We start from the raw sequence: 21,912 nt of genomic DNA on the forward strand, positions 1-21,912 counted from the left end.
TATTTGCTTTGAACACCTACGGTACTCTGACCTCGCTATTTGCATCCCTTAACGATAATATAGGTAACTCCTTGAAAATATAATTGCGAAACGAATCTCCGGCCCTGGATTACCAATGTGCAAATCACATCTATTACATGCTCTCAATGCTTTCTTATATCAAAGAGCAGCGCGCTCCTCGAGCACGGCCTGGAAAGAAGCGTAGGATATTAGCCCATTACTAAGCTGCAAAAGACGCTTACAATACCGGTCCCTAACCCTATTATTGCAGCTTCTACACCTCGTCCGCTTATCACATGCTCGAAAGGATTCAGACTTAAGGAACGCAAGGGCGACGTCATGCTAGGTACCTATTGTTTGCATTTACTTTTTCACAAGGGCGCTCGAAGGATCCTACGTACGTACGTATTGCCCGCGTATCCGAAATGCAACCACCGCCGCCTTGCTACCGTACTCGCAAACGGTAAAGTAACGCTGCGGAAGCACATGTGTAATACGCACAGATGCGTTTCTCTTGTGTAAAACCCTGGTTTAAAACACAAGCTGCTTTTATGTGAGAAGATTACGATAAAGTTGCTGGTTGAGAGAAGTAGAGAGAGCGAAATGGTATTCTCTCTCGCTTCGGTACTGTAAGTGCGTTTCGCTTGGCTGGGCTGTACTTACGGATAAGGCTGCATTCTCTCGGAACGTTTTAGGGCTTGATAGTAATTGATTGGGAATGAGTTGTATTTATAGCTAAAAGTATAGTCGCGAGGAAAGCAACTTGATAAGGGGGAGGCGTGTCGTTGTACCCGGAGCGGCGTCACTATTGATCCTCCCTGTTTGCTAAGTACGCTAAACGGCGAGCGTTCCTTCTCTCTCCTGGATTACTAGGGTACGGTACGGTAGCTACCTATCTCAGGGTTGGGTTTGGTCTGGAGTCGACTTTGACTTGAGCGGGCCGGGTATACTTTCTCTCCTCTCTTTCTGATTCCACTATATACCTATCCATTCATATCTACCGGTATCCATATTGACATCTATCCATATCCATATCCATATTGATATCTATCCATATTGATATTTATTCATCTATCTATCTATTCATATTTATATTTATATCTACATTCATGTTCATTTTCATATTGACATTGATATTGATATCCATCCATCCCTCCATCCCCCCCGCAGGCGCCCGTAGCTGCCATAGGCGTAGGGGGAGGGAGGGAGGGAGTGAGTGAGTGAGTGAGCGAGTCCGTCGTATCTTCAACTATTGTTAGCGTAGCGTTATTCGACGCTCAATATATATATATATATATATATATATTTTTTTCTTTCTTTCTTTTTCCTTTTTCTTGTCTTTTTTTTTTTTTTGGAAAAAAAATTCGTTTCTTTTTTCATTCGATGATACCTTTTTTTGGGGGGGGGGGAAGGGGGGGGGGAGATAGAGAGAGAGAAAGCGGGGGGGGGAGGGGGTGATCTTGGCTTGGGATGAGTGGTTTGGTTTGAATGAGTGGTTGGGTTGATGGAGTGTGTAGAGTGTGTAGAGTGTGTAGAGTGTGTAGAGTGTGTAGAGTGTGTATGTATGTATGGTTTGTCTGTATAGGTAAATAAACGAGCGGCTGCGAGCGGCTGCTGCTAATATTACTCCGTATAGGTAGCTAAAGGCTTACTTACTTACCTACCTATAGGAAGAGAGAGAATGAGTCTAGCGAATTTAGGAAAAAAATGGAAGATATATACATATGATAAGCTTATAATACTACGTAATTACCAAAGACGACGCAGATTTTTTATTTATTTATTTCGGAAGGGAAAGGTAATATGATATTACGGTAATACGGTAGTACACCATTACACCGTAAGGCAAGCAAGTTACGGAGTATACGCGACCCCGTACTTAGGTAACCTCGGGTTCCCTCCCCCCATATTACCGTAGCAAGCCTGCTGCTTGCTTATTCGACCTAATCTTCCCCCAGGTCGGAGCACAAGCCAGAGAGGCAAGGCTTGCGGTTTGCAATTCCTAGTCCTCTTCAGCGACACGGTCAATCTTCAGCGAATACGGTCAATCCCTTGCCCCCTTTTTTTTATTGCAATATATATATATATATATTACTTACGTACCCCTTAACCAAAATAAATTGACAATAAAATATACTGTTGCTCTTTAATGTGAGATTTACTCTGAGGAAAAAGAGAAGGAAAAAAAAAGAGAGAATTAATGTGATTTTCGGAAAACGCGATTAGGTTTTGTATTTCAACCTCGTCGGTGCTTATTTGATGTTATTCTAGAATTATATAAACAGCTGAATAAGCAAATAACCACAAATAATCACATATATCTTTTGATGAATCGTAGTGGCCAGCTTTAAATCTATATCGCTCTTTGTTTTTGATAATAGATCTATCGATCGTTATAAATTCGTATTCTTTTTTTCTGAGGGCGCCGATCAATTTCAAAGCTCCGCATCTTTATTCATTAGCGCAACGCATTAGATGCGATTCATTATAGCCCGCATATAAAACTCTTCTATTAAACAACTAATAAATATTAAAGATTTTTTATTTACTTAAGCTTACTCATTGTACATACTATAATGTGGTTTATATATATATATATTTAATATGTGATTCTCGACCTTCTAAATCTCGCATTAAATTCATAAAGAGCGATGAATATAGCAGCAATCGTGCTCGGTCCAACATAAAGGACATCTTCTCAAAGTTACATATACCTTTAGCGATCAAATTTCATGTTTCCGAACGAAACCTGATAATAATGTTATCAGTTAATGTTAATTACTCGCGTGTAAAAGAAAAAGTACGAAATTGTTACCCGTATCGCTTCAAATTGACCGCATCGCTGAAGAAAGAGTATTAGGAACCTCAACCTTTGTCTTTGACTAGTACTCCGATCAGGGGGTACGATTAAAAGTAGGTATTGCCTGACTAAGCTAATTTTCGCCGTGGGTCGAAACAAGGGGGAATACCATGACCACTGTACCTCCTCAGACTGACTGAAAGGGAGGCGAGATTCGGGGATTCGGGTTTTCGATAAGCTGCAGTTTGCCTAATTACCCTACCTGACTTACTCACTTACTCACCCGCAGAAGGAAATGTGGAAACCCCGATCTATTGTGGGTTAGGTGTGTGTACCCTACCCAGCAGGTATCAAAACACAAAATCACCATCGTGCGTTTTTTGTGCTACTAACACAGATAATCATATATACCACCACTTCTCAGTCGACAAACCCCTCGTCAAGAGCAAGGAAGTTGGGCCAATGATGCAAAAGATGTTTTCAGCATTGAAATATAGAATAGCCCCAGCCCAGAAACGCCATGATGCATACCTCGCTTCCCTTGAATACAGCCGGCATCCAGCCCTCCGCCTCTCGATCGTGCGTAGCCATTTAACCACCAACCCCATCAAGCCAGGGCACTAGCGAGGCCGGCACGGTGATTCCAAATCCCCCATCATCTATAATGCATCTTTCTCGTTCCATTTATCAAGGGCTTGCCCAGCCACCAGCAACGTCAACCCACTCAGCTAAGCATGAACCTTGCTTTCCTTCGACGTCCACGATATCCGTGTCACATCTACATCTGCATCCTACACCATTCTCCTTGGGTGCATCCCATGAGTCCCAATACTCGTCTTCCTCTCGCCGTTTCTTTTCGTCCTCAGTGGTCGTCTCTAGGAAAGGCGATCGAGGCATCTGCCTCGTCGGAGCATTCGCCGGGCAATGCTGGATGGTAGTATGTCTGTATCCGAAATCACGGAAGTAGTGGATATCGCGAGGAGCAAGGAGTGCTCCGGCTGCGAGAGAATGAATTGGTGCATCACCCCACTTGCAATCAATTAGCATCCTGCAAACCACAAGTCTTGGTCGAGACTTACCCTCTCCATCCAAAACCCTCCACTGCGATCCATCATCTGGAAAAAGTCTTCGTATTCCTTACTCCTGAACCAACTGAGTCTAGCAATTTCGAAATTCGACCAGAAATGGCACATGTTGTACTTTTCCCCCTCCATGTTTTCCGGATCGATATCTGGCAAGGATGCGCGGGATGGATCTCCACGAAGAATCTCCTCCGGGAGTGCGTGCTTGGTTTCCTCCTGAGGGACATCCTTGGGCTCTTCCGGTTGCGGCTCGACGAACATCTCCCACAGACCCTGGGAAGTGATATTGTTCATTCTCTTGTATGCAGATGCGTATCTGAAGATATTGGGCACAGTCTCCTTCAATTCTTTGACCGCGATTGTGAAGCCATATGTTTTGTTCGCCTCAATCATCTTCAGGAAAGGATCGCTATATCGTGTCAGAAAATGTGAGATACACCGTAGATCAGAAACATACTACGTAATGTCACAAAAATACTTGATCTCTGGCTCCAGTCGCCAATACCATTCGTACTTCGCCAAAAGTTCATGCTTGTAGAAGAATCTATCCCATGTCAGCGCTCCTTCCCGGATCGCATGGCAGATGCACGAACCCAGAATAAAATCTGCACATGGCGTGATAACTCTCCATTCCGCCGTACATTATAGCAGCGTCTCCTTGTTTAGCAATGCCCTCCTTAGCAACTTTGGGGTCGATCCAGTCCGGGAAGCCCCAGTTCTTAGGGTCGATAGTGCCAAACTCAACCTTACCACTGGTGTAGTTCTGGATCGTCTCCTTGAATGTCGAGTTGAATTCTGCATCGTTCAAGAATACGTATGGGTAATGGTACCATCTGTTAAAATGTCTCTCGATGGACTTGACCGACTGAATGACACCCTCCAACTCCTTATTTCTTGCCAACACCACAAACGCCGCATTCGCTCTCGGTTTCGAAGTATCGGGCTCTAGACATCCTGTCACGAAGACTTTATCATGCTGTTCGCTGATTTTCCTGTTCAGAAAATGCATCAGCCCAGGGCTTCCAAGTCTCCCAGCAGAAATGGTCATACCTGATAGCTGGTGGTGCTCCAGCAGGCATTAAGATGCCAACCCCTGATTTAGGGTGTCGGACAAACAGCACCAATATCAATACAACAACGATGCAAGGAAACAGGAGAACAACGCCAAGGGGTATTGAAATGCTAGAATTGCCCTTTAATCGCAGCGGCCGCCGAAAGAACGCCAGTCTGGAATTTGTCTTCACTTTGCTCTTGCCCGCGTCGATCGAAGGTAGGGGCGGCGAAGCAGGCGCCCGCTTGAGAACTCTCTGTACGAAACCCATCGAAGCGGTGGTGCGTGGGTCGTTGGGGAAAGGCTCGGTATAGGGGGCGGTAGTTGCCCCAAGCCCTCAATTACTCCTCCGGTATTCGTGGTATTATAACTGGTATTCGGAAGCGCAAGATTGAATCGAAGGAGGAGCAGGCAGATAGAAGGGCCCTATCTGATCTCTTGGACAATAGCTGTAACGAATGAATGGAGGAGATGCCCTCTGAGAAGAGACACTTTGCGATGACGCGACAGGTTCGTGGAGCCCGTCTTCCGCAAGCAGCTGGAGAAGGCAAGTGAGGATGATCTAGGTCATTCGAAGGGAGGAGAGGAGGAGATGGGGAGGTGACGGAAGTTGTCGTCGGCGATGCCCTGAGCAGAGGTTTGGAGTTGAATACCGGTACTCAAGTTAGAGGAGCGGTTGCAGGCTGGCAGGGCTCTCCAATCCGGATTCGACTAAAAGTTTTCTTGGCGAGACGGCTTCACCGGGCCGGAGCATGGATGAATGAGCCCTGGAGAGAACTCGACCAGATGATAGATTTATTTATTAACCTGTGAGCTTTACTTGAACGCTTATCCTCGTAATCAAACTTTGCCTGTAGCGGGTGTCCCCTAGGCCCCGTTGCAAATGTCAGCGAGTAATGTGCTAATTTCTAGACTAAGAATAGGCGCCGGTAGATTTTGCAGTTAAGTACTTACTCACTTACCTACTTACTTATCAGATGAGGCTGAACTTTAGCTTTGACTTTTGAGAGATTTAACCTCGACGTATCTTGTTTTGGGACAGTGGTGGCCATCTACTCTATTCCAAAGGCAAACAATCGGGGCATATTATCCAAACCTTCATCGAGCCTACCTTCACACATGTCAGCAGTGCATCGAAGTCCAAGAGACATAATCTCGCCCAAACCCCGACTCCAAACCGCTCATTCAACACGAAAATCATGTCCAAGATAACATCTAAAAACCTCCACTACGACGACACCCTCCCTCCATTTCTCGCGCGCCTGCATGCCAACAATGACGCAGGAGACGGCAGACACGAGTACACCGTCGCGCGGCCAAAGAAAACGCGCACCGCCGAAGACGAGGCGGAGGACGAGCCGGTGTACTTCGACGAGGGGAGCGGGGAGACGCTGACGAAGAGTGAGTGGGAAGCTAGAGAAGCTGGAGAGGATGTGGAAAGATATGTCGAGGGGAGTATTGAAGCTGGGAAGAAGGGGGGCTTAGGGAAGGCTGATATTGGCAAGGAGAAGATTGCTGGGATCGGGGGAGGCAAGAAGAGGAAGGCGGGAAAGGTTGTGGGAGCGGAGGATGAGGATGATGAGGATGGGGATGGGTATGCGCCGGAGAAGTTCTACGCAGAGAAGAAAGATGCCACAGCAAAGACTCCGAGTACATCAACTAAGAAGACGGAGAAGGCTAAGCCGGGGAAGAAGGCGAAGAAGATCAAATTGAGCTTCGGTGATGACGACTAAGTTCTCTGGGTTATGGCGTTGGAAACGGGAAGGGTCACACGCATAGAAGGAGTTCAGGAATAAGGGGGAAGTTCTGTTTCCAGATACCCCTACTGCGAAATAAGATGGTATAACGCTCCACCGTAGAGCAAATGCTAATGACATGCGACCATTAGCCCCCCCCCTTTGCCTTTCCAGACCCTCCCTACACCTCCATGCATGAAGTTTCCGAATCGCCTGCTGCGTAAATACATTCCATCGGAAATGATGGCAAAAGACCTGACGCCGTTCCAGCAATAGAGCGCAATGATTAACGAAGAAATTGTGGAAAACATGCTATCCCCCATTCCATATTCGCAGAAACGCCTGTCGTAACCTGAATAAATCTTAGGAAAATCAGCGAGCCAGTCTGCTATGCTTTTATGCTAAACTCGGGTGAGAGGGCGCAATAAACGTGATTGAGCGCAAGATCCTCTGAGGTAACCTATTTGCCGAGCGTGACGTAGTCCCAGAGCATCTTCTGGAGAGTGTCCGGCAGCGTGTATAAGTCCACATGGAACTCGCCCTCTGTATCATAATTAGAGGCGATCCACGTTTGGTGGAGCAAGGACTCTTACGCTCGACATCGTTCTTGGTATAGGTATCCTCCGACTTGTTGTCATGGATCATCTGGACGACGTGGAGGAGATCATCCTCGTTCAACTTGACCAAGGCCTCCGCCAGCTTCTCCATGTCAACCACTCCCGTCTTCTTCGACGCCGGCTTCTTGTCCTTCTTGCGCCCGTTCTCGTCTCCGGGAACAGGGCCGGTCTCACGGAGATGGTTGATGAGGTTGGCGCTCGCGTTCTTGAAGGTGAGGGTGTGTCTAGCCTCGTAGCTGTTCTTTGCGAAATTCAGGTCATGCTGGATAGTGTTTTTGCCGCCCTTCTCGGAGGTGTAGAGGTCGATCGACATGTCGAACTCTCCCCATCCCTCGTTCTCACATCGGAACGGGGCTGAGTGGAAGGCTGCGCGCGCACAACATTAGTTCTCATCAACCAGGCGCGGAACTCTTAATTTACTTTGAATGGGGTTGGCGAACGAAGGGTGCAGAGTATACACGACTTTCGTGAAACAAGTCGCGGGCTTCTCGTTCCCTGCCTCGTCCAACATGAAGATCTCAATGTTCCAGGATTTCATTGGGAACCCCTCGACTTCAGAGGGCTTGTCGCTGTGAGCTGTATCAGTACGAGCGCGGGCTGGCACGCGCCATTGGGAGGAAACGAAAGAAACATACATGTTGCGCTGCTGTGTGACGAGCTTCACGGTGCGCTTGATCTGTGAGGTGTAAGCTTCGGCTCAGGGAATTAAAGGGTTCGCAAGCTTATTATAAAGATTGAGGATGGAGCGCTTACATCTTGTACCATCTTGACGGTAGTTTGTTGAGGGATGGGGTTGTCGGAGAAGAAATCTGGCGTCCGAGGAGTTGTGTAGTTGCAAGGTCGATTCTGGCAGACGCGAAGCGCCGAAAGCTTTGGTGGGGTCAAGCCCGGAAAGCGGACTAGTGCCGTGAGTGAATCGCAAGTGACGAATCACGTTTGGAAGGTAAACGGAAGAATCAGAAAGAAAGAAAGCAACAATAAGCATTGTAAACAATATTAACATGGGCGTGAGGAGACTCCTCTAAGCAGAGATACGTCCAGAATTTTTTATCAAAAGTTGACTTGTCTCACAGTGGAAAAAATCAAAACAGGGGACGAAGAGGGACTGCTATTTAGTCTAACTACAATTTCATGCCTCAGCTTGGGGCAAATGGCACTCTCAAGCTTCAATGTCCTCCATTACCGCCAATCTTCAGACATGATGGCGTAAACCATCAAATGTCCAGATCCACTTCGGGGAATTCAAATATTTCTTTCATGAAAAGCAGCGCGCTTGTGGGGTGTCTACGGGAAATGAATTTGCGAAGAGTGAATCGTGACTTTCGTCAATTTTGGGGTGTACGCTGTGCTATGCCGAATCAAATCCAGGGTTTTACCTCCGTATGCGGGTGCGCCATGGATGGATTTAAGTAGCCGCGCTAAAAAGAGCCTCATTCTCTTGCTGAGCCTTGATGAATGCCTCCTTGAATAGGTTGGCGTCTGAAATAAAGATCAGCTACGATTCCTGACGCAGAAGATCCAGTACTCACTCTCAGAGTTGGCAAATCGGATAGCAAGAGTTTGTGCCTCTGGCTCTCCCTCGCTGACATCTGCAGCAGCGTTCCACACCCAACTGCGGTCACTGCCAACGTTGGGGGAAAGCTTCATCTCAGGGACAACTATGGCCATTATCAGCATCAACCAAAACCGAAAGCCAAATTGCAAGAGCTTACCGTAGTGGTTGGCGCAGACCTTCAAAGTCTTGTCGCGACGCATAACCAATCTTGTCTTGCCGTTCTCCTTGTGCTTCAACAGTCTAACGTCACCGGTACCCCGCTCTCTCCACTCGTTGGATTCCTTGACGAACTTGAAGAGCTTTGCGCGCATCTTGAAGGTCTGCTCCTCGAGCTCCTCGTTGGTCTTGGTCTCGACTTTCTCGGTGAGTCGGATGACGGGCTCAAAGTGGACGTCCTCGGACTCTGGGGCTTCCTCCTGCGCAAATATTGTCAGCCGATCCGTTTGCCTTCTTCCTGGATATAATGTTGCATACCTCTGGGTTCTCCTCGGCGGCAGCAGCCTTTTGCGCCTTCGCAGATCCGGAGTTGTCGCCACGATCCTCGTCATCCTTCTTCTCCTTCTTAGCTCCTCCACCGAACATTGAGAAAACATTATCGGCGACGTTCGAGGCGGCGGCTGTGGCGGTCGTAGCAGCTGCGGAGGCAGCGCTTGTAGCTTGCTCGGTCAGAGTCTATCACAGTCAGCTAGAGCTTCCTCAAAGCCGGTATTGAGCAGAGCAGCAGATGGGACGCGCATACCGGAGGGGCTTCCTCCTTCGCGGGCTCCTCCTTCGCCGCATCGACCTGGGGCTTGGTGTCAGTCTCGGTGGGCTTGGGTGTGGTATCGGCCATCTTGAATATTGAAGTGGGTTTTCGGAAACCAAGGATAGTTTGTTTGGGTTGCGTTGGGTCGGGTTGGAAAATGTAAGAGTTCGACGGGGAGATATTATGGAGTTGTCACGAATATGAGTTGTCGATACCCCTCCACTAATGATTGTGGATGTTTCCAGATCTAACCGAAATTTATGCTAGCGTCTTTCGGCTTATCGTAGGGAGGGGGAGGGGAGCTGGGGTGCTTACTTTTTTGGATCTGCTGCACATCGGCAGGGCACCTTTCATATTTGAACATTCAATGTCATATTACGAAATTCCCTTATGAACCTTGACTACAATAATTTGAAGTAAACAACTCTGACTCAGGAATCTGCAGCTTGCTTTGCGGACATTCCGAGCCCTTCTCTCCCAATTTCATTTTATTTCATTTCAACTTCAATACTATGACTAAGCCCTCGTTGTCCAGGTTACGAGCCTCTTAAACGAGCTGGTGTTGACATTAGCGTTTTGGTCTTGTCCAACCCCATCGCCCCCCAAGATCAGGGCTCGTTAGATTCTACCGTTCAGTACTCGTGTGCGGTACGTTCGAGATCATAGGCTCCTTTCCTCAGATTGATTGAAGTTTTGTAGCAGAGCAAGCTAATAAGCGTTTGTCTAATTCCGCCTTGAAGCCGTGGAGAACACTGAGGTATAGGGGAGAAGTCGCAGGGTGATAATGACCAGCTCGAATCTGTCACTTAGGAAATATATAGCATTCGGACCAAAGTATATACAGATGCTTCACCACCATATGGGCAAATTTCATCCATGGACAGGCCAAACATGAGATCCCGATCTCGTTCCCACCTCATTCACACGTATACCCAGCCCAACCCATACCAAGATCGTCCCCCTTTACGCTCTAGGCGCACATAGCCTTCTCATATTCCATGCTCGCCATGATGAAGGGTCCAAAGCCCTTCAAATCATTGGTAGCAAGCTCAACAGACACATAGTACTATCGAAAGTCAGTCAATCAATCACTCCAAAGTTGCCCTACCGCCCCCAGCAGAGCGAAGGCGAATAACTCACAGCGTAGTCTCCATTTCCTTTCAAACTCCCCACCGACACAGTCCCCTCCCAATCCAACCCCCCATCCGCATTCTTGCTCACAAATTTCTCAACCATCGCCTCGTACGCCACCGTCGCCGTCTCCTTGTATTCACTTTCATCCAAATAGCCCATGCGGATCCCCTTCAACATCGCATACACAAACATCGCACTCCCGCTACTCTCAATATAGTTCCCCTCCTTCCCCGGCTGGCTCATAACCAGCCACCACATCTTGCTATCGGTATCAACGGCTTTCTTGATGGCCGCCGCACTCGTCTCCAGGATCTCCTTCAGTGTTGCGGCCCCTGGATGCGACGCAGGCAGGTAGTCCAGCACGTCCACCAGCGCCATAACGTACCAGCCCAGGGCGCGGCTCCAAGTCTCAGGACTCGCACCCGTCGCTTCATCCGCCCAGACCGCTTCGCGGCTCTCGTCGTATCCGTGCTTGAGCAGGCCGCTCTGCTCGGAGTTGGAGTTCACGCAGTTGGTATTCGTGAGGACAAACTGGTTGACGATGCTGGGAGATCGGGAAGTTAGCAAGTGTTCTTTTAATGAATGTCTCGGGGGTAGCATCAGGAGCAAGAAGCTCTCGAGACGTTTAAAGTTCTGGGAATGGTTATGGCCCAAGCAGCTTACTCGTCAAAGGCGGCGGTATTTGTGGGCGTGTAATATGCGGTATGGTGCGCGTAAAAGGGCGAAACCATGTACAGGCCATCCAACCACATCTGGTTCGGGTAAATGAGGCGGTGCCAGAAGCCGCCCTCGGAGTTGCGCGGGTTGGTCTCCAGCTGGGAGAACAGGAGGTCTGCGGCGGCTTTGTACTTGTCTTCGCCGGTCTCCTTGTTTCTAGCAACCATTCCGTCAGCAAAAGGATTATGGATCTCCGAATTTCATATTCGATGGGAGAAGAGCGAGCTAACTTACAGATAGATGAGCGTCTCCCCAATCCTTATGTCGTCCAGCGTATAGGCAGTCACTGGAACACGGTAAAGTCAGTAAATGCTACTTTCAAGCCGTCCCTGGAAGGGAAAGGTTATGTCTCGATGTTCAAATCCAAGATTGCCCGATCGGAAAGGGAAAAGTTTCAGCCTACAATTATAATCATTCAACTCTCCGCTCGTGGTCACAAGATTGTCGAGTGCCTTCTTGATGTGATCCAGATACTTCGCTTCCGAAGTGGCATTGGACACCATCTCGAGCGCCATCCACGCAACCCCATGCTCATACGTAATTTTCGGCTCCCCATCCTTTAAACCCAAGGCATACTCTCTCAGCAAGATCGTATCAGCGCCTTGAACCGACATTCGGGGCGTCGGGCAGTTTCCGGTCGTGGCAGCGCCTTCCGGCATCGCCGCGGCGAGAGTCGCCAGGCCGAACACGGCGAGGCCATAAGTTAAGCTAGTTCTCATCGTAGCGTCCTGACTCTCAAAGTGGAGCTACTGGAGTAAAAGAATGTATGTGAAAAAGAGCGAAGTGAAGGACTATAAATGTAAAGAGAGGTGCAATGAGGTAGACCCAGGCTTGATAAAGAGAAAGAACGTGTACGAGTCAAGATCAGGTGCATGTACTGGTTAGTATATATAGATACTCGTCCCCTTTCTCCTCGAGATTTGCATGGCACTTTCTTCCGTCAATCCAAAGCTCGTACGTAAACATTCTCTTAGCCCCTATCTCACTCTTGGCAAAGTCCCGACGGACAAACAAAAACTCCCTTGGCCGAGCTCAAATGAGATGGACAAGCTTACGGTCTTAACTCGTCAGTAACATGTTTTCAAGGGTCTGCAACTCTACGATCCCATGTCAATAGATTATAGCAACGAAAGAGTCATCCTTTCCTAAAACACGGAGCGCTTCAGCCCAATTTATACGGCGTAAAAGCGTACGGGACTTTTCGATAATAGAAAATAACAATATTCTTAGATTTTCAGAACGATAAGGAAGTCATGATTGTGAGCGAAGGCTGTTTGTTTACTGGACCAAAATCTAATAGTTCGTATGGCTTTGCTAAGAGCTTCGTTGCTTACAAACTCGTAGCCTTTAGAAAAAATAACTCCGATGTAATCCATAACGGGGGCAATAAAAATTGCGTTGATTAACGTTAGCGTACCTGGGTGCTCCTTTAGAGAGAAAATAGTTGGGAGATATCAAACCATTAGAGAATTAGCCGTGTTTCTGAGCGAAATTGGTCATATAGCGCTTTCGGATGTATCCAAGTATACTAAAATTTACGCGAACCTCGCTTCAGGGTACAGCATGCCAAATCACTATGCGATCGAGGCCTACAGGGCAAAACATGGGACTGAAGTGTTGAACCCCCTTGTTCAGACCTACTCCGTATGCTTAGCTGTCAAGCTTAAATGGGATAAGCTTACCTGTCGTACCTGTTATGCTTGGTGGGTTTGGAATCCGCCTTCTTGGCATATGCGCAGGCCGAGATATCGGCATTATTGGAAACACGAATATACGGAGTTTTGACACAATACCGGACCCGGCAATACTATTATATCCGTCCGTCCGGGAAGATGCATGGATGCCATAGGTTCATCCGATGCTTTGACAACTGATAGACTATGTTTCCATGTTTATTTATATCAGGAAGCTACCATAACTTATTACATTACATGGTACGTGGTTGTTGTCTACGGAGTACCTATGCATCTAGAATCTACAATATAACATCGACGTTTCAAATCTCGGTGATATCTTCGTATTAAACCTAGGGTCTTCAACTCGCAAAGCTACAGTACTTTCTGGTTTAAATGAGTGCATGGCGGACAACGGTGAAAAGTGGCCGACTGGCAGGAAATGATGACTAAGTATTAAAATGCTCGCTTACGCCTTACGACGTTGAATTCTGCTCGCTGAGTCATTCTTTCTCTCGCTTCTCTCCCTATGTCGCAGATCATCCTAAATATTGAATCAAATTTGGGCGAAGCCAGCAATACAGTTGTAACCCCTTTCCCCAGTCTAAAAAGATCAACACATGAGAACATACTTACTGGCCGCACAAGCACTTGTTACTCCTAGCCTCTGGGTGAAACCTGCTTTGAAACACTTGTCCATTTGAGAGCTTCAATTTTTTATAATCATAAGCTTTAAATGACAAATAAAAATTATAACCCTTTTGATAAATACGAATAGCTCATAACTACCGGTATAAGACGGTTTTACCGTATCCTTTGATTTAAATGATACCTTGGCAAGCCGTGCGCGGTAAAAACGGGCAACGGCGAAAAGTGGCCGATTGGCAGGAAATTCGGAATTGATGACTTACAGATGCCAAGTATCAAAATCTATAGCGTTCGAGCAGCCAATATGAATAGAATTGCATTGGTACCGGTATTACTACGTCGCAGGCGTAATTATAATTACACCTTGAGGGTAACCGTGCGCTAATAAGGCAAGCTGTCGGCTGCTCTTATTCACTCGTTTCAACGCGTGCGCTATACCGATTTTCAAAACACACCGACTTTAAACTGGGTTGATTTTTACCCTCGCTATTGAGATTTATCAACAAAGGTAAGGCTATTCTCAATAGCACCGTCGCAATTCTAAATTTGCAAATACGACTTTAATATATCTAATCTATTTACACTACGCCATAAGCGCTCTGCTTTGATATTATTGCTATTATCTAGCTACTTCAAAAGAATACTAAGCGTTCGATCGCTACTTCGAGGATTTAATCAAAGCTAAGATTCTTATACCACTTGAGAAATTTTCAGCGTATCGACAATTCGTCCAACTAATGCTCTATCTAAGCTATCTAGCGAGGCAACACTTGCGACGAGTCTTTCAAATTACGTGCTCAAGCAAGGTAGACCGATCTCTAGAAAAGAAGCGCGCCAGCTAGGCAAAGATAAAGCGCTAGCTGACCTTAAATGTTGTTGTTGTATTTATTAACGTCGGGCGGGTACCAAAAGTCGCTCTGCTGCAAGCAAGCAATACTAAACAACTCGAGAGAGGAGAAAAGCACTTTCAATCGAGAAATCTTCTAGGCTTCGAAGGGAAGAAATATTGCTTGCCCAGTATATGATACGGCCGTATCTGATACAGTGAAGCTGGGAGATGCATTTAGAAGAAGAGCCCATTTCCCTATATTCGAAACGGTATATCCATCCCGAGATTTTTCTGTCGGGTGACGGTTCCAATGAGCTCGCACGCTCACAGTCAGCGCACTGACTACCTATTGGAGAAACACTTCGAAAAGAAGAAGGACCTATTGCTCTTACGGATATTCGAAACATATTCGACCCGAGATTTTTCTTCTTTCGGTGGTGGGGTTCAAACTTTGAAGCCATCACGCCAGCCAAACCCGAGACTTTTGCATCATCCCTTTACCAAACCCCCACCCTCTTCCTCTTTCTCTTCCTGGTCCTCCCCGTATGTCCAAGTCCAAATGTCAGATAGATGAAGCCTAGACCAGCTGGGAAAAGATATTCTGGCACGGCGAAAATAAGCACCCATCCTACTCTATCCCTCCGCTCCGCCTCAGGATCAGGTTCAAGTCCAGATCCAAATTCAAATGCCTCTCCAACAATAGAATTTTCAAGAAGCAACCCGACTCCAAAGCCTTCCAAAGGTTTGAATCTTCAGATCTTCATCATGTTCGACACCTACAAGAACAGCTTCGCACATGGCAGCGTGGAGGCGGGCTTGGTACACGTTGAGCAGCAGAGGCCCCTGAATTTATTTTTCTTGTTGTTTTTGTTGTATTTTTTAACGTCAGGCAGGTGATAGGCGGAGCCTACCGCCCTAGGACCTCATATGGGGTACGACGACGTGCTAAGCCAAGGACTTACATACAGGACAGCCCCAGAAAGCAGTTCAAGGTGTTACAGCAAAGACTACCATCAGCTGCGCCCTTCCCCTACAGATAGGTGGATCACACACACAGAGAGAGAGAGAGAGAGAGACAGAGCTCTCGTCAAAAAAAGAAAATAAGAGAAGCAAGGCAGGGAGACTGTCGTAGCTAGCTTAGAAGCGTAGCAGTGTCAGAGTCGCAGAACGACAGGCGTCGAGGCCGGACCAAACGAAGTTGGCCGTGCCGTACACCAGAGGCCCTTCCCTGATCTTGAACGTGAGTTTCTCTCATCCATGGACTTTTTCTATGCAACTAACAATGAATAAGGATCAGCTGAGGCGGTCCGGGACGACCATTTCTGATCTCGAATCTCAAATCTCAGATCAACGAAACCCTTTCAGCAATTTCCCCCCATCAAGCCCGAACCAGAGCCTCAGTCTCAAAGATCCATAAACAGAGCCCGAAAACATAGACGACAATCACAAGCGCGCACTCGCGCCATATAGCTCAATTTGAAGATCAGAAGAAGAAGAAGAAGAAGAAGAAGGAAAAAGGTATTTTCTGCTCTGCCTGCTTGTGCTTGTTATACTGACTTCATACCGCATATGTGTAAAAGAAAACAAACTTCCCGGCCATCCTTCCCTCACCTACTAGGAGGCTACGACTCTTGACCTGCACGAGGTGCCTCCTACGAACCCTCTAGCTCTCTCGAATAATATCTCAAGAGCCGAAATGTCACCCATCCAAACGCGGCGTCGCTCTAAGAAAAAAAAAACATCTTCCATTACAGGCAGTTCCGCAGCCCCCCCTCTTTCTCCTTCATCGAATCCCACGCCGACTACGATCTATATACATGACGCGCCTACCCCAGTTAAAAAGACCAGGAAGATCCGCGAGAGAAAAGGGAAACAGGTATAAGAAGAGGTAAGCCCAGAAAGGGGGTTCCAATGCGATCGATAGAAAACCACGGCATCGCTTGCGCCTTCGCTAAGAGCGCTCTATACATATATCGATTCGATACAAAAGCTACGAACGGGAGCCTCTGCAGCGTCACGTTAGTAACGAGAACGGGATTGGTGCTCATGGACATCGGGGCCGGTCGCAAGGCTATGGAAGCGCATTCGGTCGGTATCGAGAGACAGCGCGATGCAGACAGAAAAATCTTTGGAGATGCTTCTAGAGCGTTTAGGAGGGGTCTGCGGCGTTGGCGTGATCAGAGAGAGACCCGAGGGCTATTGCAGGGAGAGAACTTTTCCTTGGTGGGGTTCTTGCTTTCGATTGGATGGTGTTTTTTGTATACTCCGTGTAGGTACGTACTTAGCACCTCGTCGCCGTACCCAATACAATATGAGGTCTCGGGGTCTGAGCATTCCGTTTTGGATACTCGTCTGACGGAGATAAGTACTATTACTGCTACTACTTACTTACTTACCTTCCCCCTCTCCCCCTCTCCCCTCCCCCTTCCTCTCTCCTCCCCCTTCCTCCCTGCCCCCCCCTCCCCTAACCCAAACCTCAAAACCCCAAACCCTCATCCACACTGAAGAAAACAGACAAGACACCAAGCCACCGAGAAGACCACCATGAAGAAGCCCGACCCCCCCAAAAAAAGGCACTAACCTCCCTCCTACGCTTGCAAAAGACAGGCACATACGGACAGATTGACAGGACAGGACAGGACAGGACAGCAAGCAAGCAAGCAAGTAGGACGTCCGTCCGTCCGTCACTTTATCAACGCAACGAAAACGAAAAAAGATAAAAATCAGGAAGGGAAGGAAAGGGAAGGAAAGGGAAGGGGAGGAAGGGATGGGAGATAGGCTCGCTTACCTATCTATATCTTGAGAGCCCCCCCCAAAAGAATTCACAAACCACACAAACTACAACCTACATGTCAAAGACACCAGCTCGTTTCTAGGAGTAACGAATCATAAAAAAAAGAAGAAGAAGAAGAAGAAGAAGAAGAAGAAGAAGAAGAAGAAGAAGAAGAAGAAGAAGAAGAAGAAGAAGAAGAAGAAGAAGAAGAAGATTATTATATTGACCTATACACCAACCAGCATATGAATTACCATAGATATCGGAATGCCTGCCACCCAAAATCCACTCTTCATTCACGAGACCCTATTCTTTCTCTCGTATTCATACCAAGCCCTATGCTCGTCGAAGACCAAGTACCATCCATACCCCATCCCCCATGCCCACCGTATCGCTAAAAAAGAAGGCAACTCCCGGTCAAATAGTGAGAGACCCCCACCTAGTAGTACCAACACCCAGAGAGAAATCCGATCGATGCAGCCAATACGCCCACATCCCAACTACAGAAAAATCCAAATCAAAAGATGCTCAGGAGAGCGCCTTCTTCGCCTGCAAAGCCGCCTTCTTGGCAGCCTTCTTCGCCCGCCAATCCGCCTTCTTCTGCTCTACGAAAGTGGCCTTCTGGGACTTACACAACTTCTCCGCCTTGCGACGCGTCAGATCGGCCGCACGACGCTGATACTCGCGGTACTCTTCGTCCTTGCCCTGCATCTTCAACCACAGGAGCTTAGACTGGATCTGAGCCTTGACCAGCCCCTCATCGAGCGGCTTACGAAGGTGTTGAGATGACTCGAATGTCTTCGCAAGTTTTGCCTTGGCTCCAGATACACGGATGCCGACCTGCTGGGAAAGAATGGCTGTACGCTTAGCAGCCTCAAGAGAAACCGACTTCGCCAGCTCCACGAGACCCTCTCCAGCCTGGGCTGCCTGGTCAACTGCTGCCTTTCCAGCCTCTTCCATTTGGTGTAGAGTGACCTGAGATTGGTGAACTGCATCTCCAGCCATATGCTCGGCAGCTTGGTAAACGTGAGAGAAAATGCTAGAGTCAACGAAGTGGCTATCTTCTGGCAAATATGAAGACAGCTTGTTCAAGAAAGATTGCCAAGATGCCGTGGATCCTAAATCAAGTTGGAAAGTCTCATTAACTCTAGGTTTCTTCGTTGTGGTGATCGAAATGTTGAGAACTCCGTAAGCCTCATTCTTGGGTAGTAAGAGAACGATTCCCTCATCAGAAGTATATGCTCTATCGGTGTCAACAGTCACGTTATTTCTGGTAATATTGACCAGCATGGCTTCTTTGGCAAGCCAGCTGAGCTTTGTCGCCGACGGAATGCGGATAAGAATCTCTCTGTCTCCCAGAAGCTCGGCGCTGCAGACATAGGACTTGTTGGCAGGCTTCACATGCACAGATTGGGCGGCTTTCCCAAGGTCCACCGAAGGTAAGACAGACAAGCTCTTTGATCCGGATGCAAGAGCAATGGATTGTGTGACTGTGACTGTCTTGACTGATGCCTTGGCTGCCACCGATGACGACAGAGACGTTATGCTGGGGACGGAGGCGGAAGATGTCAGTGCTACAGAGGAAGGAATGGAGACAGCCGGAACGATTTTGCTGTTGATGGTCATCGCTGGTGACGAGGCGACCTTGGAGAAGCTGTAGCTTGGCAGTCCCGTGAGAGAAGCAATTAAGACACTCATGACCAACATGCTAACCGGTACCACAGCTCTCCACAACGCAGCCCCATTTCTGTTGCGGAAGAAGTTGACGCTATAGGAGGTCTTTTCCAGATCTTGAGGATTGCTGGGATCGAATCTCTGAGGTGCGTTTGGCAGGGCCTTGGCGTTCTTGGTATCATAGAGACCAGTAAGAAAGGCGAGATTTCGATTCATCTGACGAGCATCGATATTCAAGAAAGAGGCTAGGTCGATCGGCAGTCTCTGGTGGATAACATTACCTCTGCTGCTGCTATCTCGAGACTCCAGGCACATGTGAATTGAATGTTGGTCCAGTGACATGCATTGACCTCGTTCGAAAAGTTGCTTGTGAGAGATGACGATCGAGGGAATAGAGTGGCGGGTCATGAACTTTCTGGCATTTGTTCTGGTTCTCCGAGCCTCGAGGTCGTCTCCGTCAGAGCAGTAGAAGATTGCCACATGCGGTAAATCCCAATGAGGCTCAACAATGAATCCCTGTCCTTCAGGAACAGAGTGATGTACGAAATTCTCGTCGAGCACCATCTTGATCACATCAGGCTTCTCGGGACTATCCTCAAATTTCATGCTCGCAGCACTGGTGCAGTCTTCAACCTTGATCTGGTATCCGGAGGAGTGCATAAGCTCAATTTCCGGAGTACGCTCCGAACCAAAGGCTGAGATCGGCACAACATTGTAGAGTTGAGAGCTGGACTGACGAAGAGATTCGGCACGATTGCTACCTTCCACCGAAGCCGTAACAGAGCTAGCAATCTTGTGGATGACGTCTTGCTTAGCTGAGTGGCTTCCAACATAGAGAATCCGAAGAGGATCTCGGGTAGAGAGGCCTTGCTTGGTCATAGTCTGCCGGATGGTAATCAAGATCGGCTTCGGAGGATCTTGGAGTGTCATGCCCTTGAACGCATTCGCCATCTGGTCTTCACTGAGCTCAGCGACGGTATGTTTGACCGAGACAGCACCGGGGGTGTACGGTTCTTCGAATTCGATAGACTGAGCAAGAGGCTTGTCGAGATCCTCGAAGAGTGCTGTCGAACTACGGGCTATTGTAGGGGTATTGAAAGCCTCATCGACCGTATGGTTGAGGTTCTGCAGAGCTGGGACCGACATGGCGCCTGCATCATCCTCGTCTCCACTCTCGTCTCCCTCGGTGTCTGCGAGGCTCGCAACATCGTCTGGACGTCCAAAATCGGTCGACGCCACGGACTCGGTGGCATTGTCGTCACGGCTCTCTGTATCTGTGTCGACGAACTCGTAGGTAGACTCGCCGAGGTTGCCCTCGTCGGAGGGGAACTCGCTGGGGGCTGACATCTGTGCTGCGGTTATGCTCTCAACCCAGTTCGTCACTCGCTCGTCTGCAGCCGGAACAGGATAGCGTAGCAGGGCAGAGGAAGATACGACGGGCTGTCCTTGGTCTTGGTCTTGGTCTGAGTCTGGGTTTGGGTTTGGGTTTTGGTCTGGAGAGTGCAGGAACTCGCTGTGGGAAGTCGACATGGTGTTAGCCTTGCTGGATCATGTCATACCGTCCCCATCAGAAGGATAGGATGGGGCAGCACAGCACAGCAGCACAGCCGGAGAACGCAACGTGGAAATGGACGGGTGAATGGGTGAACTGGTGAATGGGTGAATGGGTGTAGCAGCAGCGGGTGTAATCAGAAGAAAAAAATGACAGGAGCCTTGGTGGGTGAAGTTACAATAGCTTTGGGGGGGAAGGGGGGGGGGTGGTACATCCGCTGGCGGTCGGAGGAGGCAAGGCAATCTACGTACCAAAGGTTGTTCCTGCCGGAGGCACTGGCTGGCTGGCTGGCTGGCTGGCTGGCTGGCTGGCTGGCTGGCTGGCTGGCTGGCTGTTCCTCAGGTACGAGTAAGTCTGGGCTGGGCGTCCCTAGTTAGGTAGAATAGAAGTAGCAGAGTTGGCGGAGAATAATGTGGAAAAGCGGTGATGGATGTGATGTGGATGGGATGGGATGTTCAGCGTGAGAAGGAGATGGGAATCGAGTCGATAGCTCAGAGTCCGAGTGACTTACTATTCTGTCCAGAGTCAAGCGGTTCAAAGGGAAGGAGGGGGGTGACTGATGAGGGTTAGCGTGTCGGATTAGCTCACAGCAGGACAACACAACGTCAGGTATCCACTACGATAAGCCGATAACGAACGAACAAGGTGGGTAAGAGTGAGTGAGTGAGTACCTATGGGGAACGGAATGTGGGTGAGAGTTGGACGAGGACCAGATATGGTCGTGTATATATATATATATATATATATATATATATATATATATATTCTTTGAATGGCCAGCTGCGACACGTTCTTGATGGACACACCAGTACCACTTGAACATCCCGAAATTTCTATAGTCTGCAAGCACTTTGGGACATTCGAAACAAGTGAGTCTCGAGTCCAGAATCTCGAGTCCCGCCAACCCAACGGGTCCGCTAACCCCGCTAACGAATCCGCCTTGATACTTACAACTAGAGCCTGCCTGGCTCACACACGAGTGCGTCACCAATAAGAAGTTCGTCAATGTAATTCTCATTACAATATCTGATGGCGTTATAAAGTTATTTTTCGATGTGCGCCGCGGTTTTTGGTAACTTTTGATGATTTTAATTCCAAATTGGCATAGTGTTTACAGAGTAAGATGGGTACATTTGCTTGGACTGGGACACTTTCTTGGACTGATGGTAACCGAAAGCCCCCCTCCCTCCACCCCTCCCTCCCTCTCTCTCGACGGAGTATTCTGTAAAATAGCAGAAGGAAAAAAGGCAATTGAGAAAAAAAAAAAAAAAAAACCCCAAACTCAACTGGAAACCCACAAGTAGTGACCGATATCACCAGGAAAAT

General features: G+C 48.1%; 7 protein-coding genes across 7 annotated transcripts; 2 read left to right on the forward strand and 5 right to left on the reverse strand.

The window, feature by feature from the left end:
• Positions 1-3,487: 3,487 nt before the first annotated feature.
• On the reverse strand, positions 3,488-5,204 carry L3040_002485 (uncharacterized protein; the record flags this gene model as incomplete). The annotated part of the gene is made up of 5 exons (XM_007289609.2): positions 3,488-3,829; positions 3,880-4,291; positions 4,340-4,426; positions 4,476-4,874; positions 4,933-5,204. 5 exons carry the CDS (start codon positions 5,202-5,204, stop codon positions 3,488-3,490), a joined length of 1,512 nt encoding a protein of 503 aa, XP_007289671.1.
• A 928-nt stretch (positions 5,205-6,132) lies between these two features.
• Positions 6,133-6,666, forward strand: L3040_002486 (uncharacterized protein; the record flags this gene model as incomplete). Its single annotated transcript, XM_007289608.2, has 1 exon — positions 6,133-6,666. One exon carries the CDS (start codon positions 6,133-6,135, stop codon positions 6,664-6,666), a length of 534 nt encoding a protein of 177 aa, XP_007289670.2.
• A 463-nt stretch (positions 6,667-7,129) lies between these two features.
• L3040_002487 (uncharacterized protein) lies at positions 7,130-8,051 on the reverse strand (the record flags this gene model as incomplete). Its single annotated transcript, XM_007289607.2, has 5 exons — positions 7,130-7,212; positions 7,263-7,652; positions 7,707-7,855; positions 7,922-7,962; positions 8,040-8,051. The coding sequence occupies 5 exons, from the start codon at positions 8,049-8,051 to the stop codon at positions 7,130-7,132; spliced, it is 675 nt and encodes a 224-aa protein (XP_007289669.1).
• A 640-nt stretch (positions 8,052-8,691) lies between these two features.
• Positions 8,692-9,673, reverse strand: L3040_002488 (uncharacterized protein; the record flags this gene model as incomplete). Its single annotated transcript, XM_007289606.1, has 5 exons — positions 8,692-8,765; positions 8,816-8,944; positions 8,999-9,257; positions 9,316-9,513; positions 9,581-9,673. 5 exons carry the CDS (start codon positions 9,671-9,673, stop codon positions 8,692-8,694), a joined length of 753 nt encoding a protein of 250 aa, XP_007289668.1.
• Positions 9,674-10,556: 883 nt separating this feature from the next.
• On the reverse strand, positions 10,557-12,156 carry L3040_002489 (uncharacterized protein; the record flags this gene model as incomplete). Its single annotated transcript, XM_007289605.2, has 5 exons — positions 10,557-10,652; positions 10,727-11,264; positions 11,384-11,593; positions 11,672-11,723; positions 11,841-12,156. The coding sequence occupies 5 exons, from the start codon at positions 12,154-12,156 to the stop codon at positions 10,557-10,559; spliced, it is 1,212 nt and encodes a 403-aa protein (XP_007289667.2).
• Positions 12,157-15,352: 3,196 nt separating this feature from the next.
• On the forward strand, positions 15,353-16,004 carry L3040_002490 (uncharacterized protein; the record flags this gene model as incomplete). Its single annotated transcript, XM_066155575.1, has 3 exons — positions 15,353-15,406; positions 15,729-15,827; positions 15,879-16,004. 3 exons carry the CDS (start codon positions 15,353-15,355, stop codon positions 16,002-16,004), a joined length of 279 nt encoding a protein of 92 aa, XP_066012565.1.
• Positions 16,005-17,888: 1,884 nt separating this feature from the next.
• Positions 17,889-20,564, reverse strand: L3040_002491 (uncharacterized protein; the record flags this gene model as incomplete). Its single annotated transcript, XM_007289603.2, has 1 exon — positions 17,889-20,564. The coding sequence occupies one exon, from the start codon at positions 20,562-20,564 to the stop codon at positions 17,889-17,891; it is 2,676 nt and encodes an 891-aa protein (XP_007289665.2).
• Between the last annotated feature and the right edge of the window lie 1,348 nt (positions 20,565-21,912).

This window comes from Drepanopeziza brunnea, assembly GCF_022702325.1.
Source record: "Drepanopeziza brunnea f. sp. 'multigermtubi' strain 214-2 chromosome Unknown ctg3, whole genome shotgun sequence".
In the NCBI taxonomy this organism is placed as follows: Eukaryota; Fungi; Ascomycota; class Leotiomycetes; order Helotiales; family Drepanopezizaceae; genus Drepanopeziza; species Drepanopeziza brunnea.